The sequence below is a fragment of the Medicago sativa genome, chromosome 3 (assembly GCF_051527215.1).
Source record: "Medicago sativa cultivar Bolivia chromosome 3, Bolivia_mono, whole genome shotgun sequence".
Classification (NCBI taxonomy): Eukaryota; Viridiplantae; Streptophyta; class Magnoliopsida; order Fabales; family Fabaceae; genus Medicago; species Medicago sativa.
In genome coordinates, this window is record NC_140751.1 from 9,610,098 (window position 1) to 9,613,763 (window position 3,666).

Consider the following 3,666-nt stretch of genomic DNA (forward strand, 5'->3'; position numbering starts at 1 on the left):
GTGATTGCAGCTTCATAATCAAATCGAAACGGCTGCAGTAGTATAAATGCGATTGCCATGCGATACTAAAACTAATTACATGATATTTTAATTGCGATTGAAGTTGCCAAGTTTCTTGAATCGATTGACTAGGGCTTTCTATTGCCGAAGGTTTTCTCTCCATCATTGTGAGAACTTTGTGTATCTCTTCTAGTAAGAGTTTGTGGTGGTGGTATTCTTTTAAGTTTGGGTACGATGTCAGAGATGAATTTGGAAGAAGAGAGTTCTGAACATGATCCTCGTCTATGTTTGGTCGGTCGTTTTTTTGTCAACCGTCCTGTTCGGTTTAAGGAGATGAAGATACGGATGTCTGAGGTGTGGCGACCGGTGAAGGGGGTGGCGGTGAAGGAAGCGCAACCAGGGCTATTCTTGTTCCAATTTTTTCACAAACTAGATATGGAGGAGGTACTGAAGGGCGGTCCGTGGACAAATGACAATCATTCTTTGGTCCTGGAAAAGCTGCGAATAGGGGTGCCGTTAAAGGATATTCTTGTTCCAATTTTTTCACAAACTAGATATGGAGGAGTTACTGAAGGGTGGTCCGTGGACATATGACAATCATTCTTTGGTCCTGGAAAAGCTGCGAATAGGGGTGCCGTTAAAGGATATACAATTGAACTATATGAATCTCTGGGTTAGGGTTTACAATCTGCCAACCGATATGATGAAGGAGAAAGTCAGAATGGGGTTAGGGAACTATATTGGAGAGTTTTTGGAGTATGATGGAAATAACAATTCTAGCTTCTGGCGTGGGTATATGAGGTTGAAGGTGAGGTTTGATATCAGACAGCCATTGAAGATAGGGAAGAAGATCAAGGCGAATGGGGGCGAGTGGTGTGTGGTGAATTTCAAGTATGAGAGGTTAGGAACCTTCTGTTTTGTGTGTGGGGTGCTAGGAAATAGCGAGAACAAGTGATGGGTTAGGTTCTCTTAGCCAGACGTTACGATTCCAAAACGGTGGTCACACGCTATTAGGGTAGATCCATGGAAGCTGGGGGGAGGGCGTCATCACAGTGGTTGCGAGAAGATGGGGGTTCTCGGGCTAATGTGGAAAAGGAGGGAGGGAGGAGAACCGAAACAGATGGGCAGTTTGATTCCGATAGGCAACAGGTGTCTCCGACTTCTGTGGAGAGGGTGACCACGTCTCAGGTACTGGTGGGAAAGCATACTAGTTCTACGCTTGTGCCATGCCGGGCCAGCAATGGTGTGAAGGAGTTAAGGCATGTAAATTCTCCTTTATTGACTTTGACTAAAGATATAAGGTCGGGTACATCATGTTCAGTCATTTCCTCAACTATTGATAACCAAAACCAGGTGCATAGTACTAATGAGAATGAAAATAATGCGGACATGGAATATCGGTTTCAGAGAAAGCGTATGCGAGATGACAAACAACCTGTCGAGGATTCCACAAATCAGACACTTCAGCAATTTTTTATCGGCACGTCCTGGCAGCCAGGACTGCCGGGACCAATGATTATATTGAGTTGGAACTGTCGGGGATTGGGCAGCCCGAGTGCAGTTCCAAATCTTCAAAACCTGGACCGGGGACACAAACCAGACATTCTTTTCCTATCTGAAACATTGGCTAAGACACGAAGCATGGAAAATATCCGTGTCATGTTGGGATATGATTCATGCTTAGCAGTTGATGTTGAAGGTAGGAGCGGTGGCCTGGCAGTGTTTTGGAAAGATGTTTCTAGTTGTCGTGTGTTAAATTACTCTCGAAATTTCATTAATCTGATTGTGGAGGATAGAAAAGCTGGTGATTGGAGATTAACTTGTTATTATGGCTTTCCTGAACGTGCGCGTCGTCGTGATGCTTGGGATTTACTTCGGGAGCTGCGGGATATGTCATCTCTTATGTGGTGTATCATTGGAGACTTTAATGATTTGTTGTCTCAACAAGACAAAGCTGGTATTCATCCTCATCCTAATTGGTTGTGTACAGGTTTCCGTGAAGCGGTTGAAGATTGTGCCTTATCCGATATTAAATTGCATGGTCACCCATTTACGTGGATCAAGAGTCCAGGCACTAATCGAGTGATGGAAGAAAGATTGGATATGCCTATGGGAAACTCTGAATGGCTTCAATGTTTTCCAGAAGTCAAACTTACAAACTTGCTTACTTCTCACTCGGATCACACTCCAATACTACTTGATATTATACCTACAGTTCGTCATAGGTATAATTATTCTTTTAAATTTGAAAACAATTGGCTCCTAGAGGACGATATTGAGGAGGTGGTGATGGATGGTTGGGGTTGTACTAGGGGGTTGGAGCTCGGTGATAGAGTTGTGAATTGTTCTACGAAGTTGCAAAGCTGGGGTAGGAGGAAGTGAGTTCGGTTTAAGGAAGAAATTAACCAATGTGTTTGTATATTAGAGGAGCTTCGTGCCCATCCGAATGGTATGATGCGTACACAATATGTCGAAACTCAGGCGAAACATGCTCGACTACTTGTACATGAGGAGGCCTTTTGCAAACAAAGAGCGAAAATGCACTGGTTGAAGGAAAGGGACATGAATACTAAGTTCTTTCATACATATGCGGTAGCCCGTGGCAAAATGAAGAGAGTTAGTAAGCTCCGAACGGATGATGGGAGGATTGCTACATCTCAAGAGGATATGTGTATCGTGGCACAAGGTTATTTTGAGCAACTATTTGCTGCGAATGCAGGTGTCCATGAACCGGTGCTGGATTTGATGAGTCAATGTGTGTCGATGGATGGCAATATAATTCTTACAGCACCTATTATAAAAGAAGAATTGCGTCAAGCCCTTTTTCAAATACAACCGGACAAGTCCCCAGGTCCAGATGGTTTTAATCCGGCATTTTATCAGAGATTTTGGCATGTGTGTGGTGATGATATTTTTCAGGCAGTGGTTTCATGGTTGGATCGCGGTTACTTCCTGTTAAACCTTTCAGAAACAAATATATGTTTGATTCCGAAGTGTGAAGACCCGGATAATATGAAAGATCTTAGGCCTATATCTCTTTGTAATGTGTTGTATAAGATGGTGTCGAAGTTGCTCGCTAATCGACTGAAACGATGTTTAGATAAATGTGTGTCAGAGGAGCAGTCAGCGTTTGTTGAGGGCCGCTCTATACTGGACAAAGCGTTAATTGCTACCGAGATAATCCACTCAATGAAGAGGAAGACGAAGGGATAGAGAGGGGAATTGGCTCTCAAGATTGATATTAGCAAGGCTTATGATAAAGTGGATTGGGGGTTTCTTCGTGGTGTGCTTATGCGTATGGGGTTCGGTGAGAAATGGATCCAGTGGATGATGATGTGTGTTAGTTCTGTTACTTATTCGGTGCTTATGAACTTTGACAGGGTGGGACCTATTGTACCCGGCTGAGGGTTGCGCCAAGGTGACCCATTATCACCGTATTTATTCATATTGGTGGCTGAGGGCCTCTCGACTCTAATACATAAGGAAATTAATAGAGGTGATATTCATGGGGTACAAGTATGTCGCGGCGCACCAGTGGTGTCCCATCTGTTGTTTGCAGACGATTGCTTCTTGTTTTGCAGGGCCAATGTGGTGGAAGCACAACGTTTACTCACTATTCTTAACACTTATGAAGTAGCATCTGGACAAGAAATTAACTTATCAAAG

At 43.5% G+C, this 3,666-nt stretch overlaps 1 protein-coding gene across 1 annotated transcript; it reads left to right on the top strand.

The window, feature by feature from the left end:
* The first annotated feature begins 234 nt into the window (after positions 1-234).
* On the top strand, positions 235-955 carry LOC146935530 (uncharacterized protein At4g02000-like). Its single transcript, XM_085749061.1, has 2 exons — positions 235-578; positions 679-955. The coding sequence occupies exons 1-2, from the start codon at positions 235-237 to the stop codon at positions 953-955; spliced, it is 621 nt and encodes a 206-aa protein (XP_085605187.1).
* Positions 956-3,666: the final 2,711 nt, after the last annotated feature.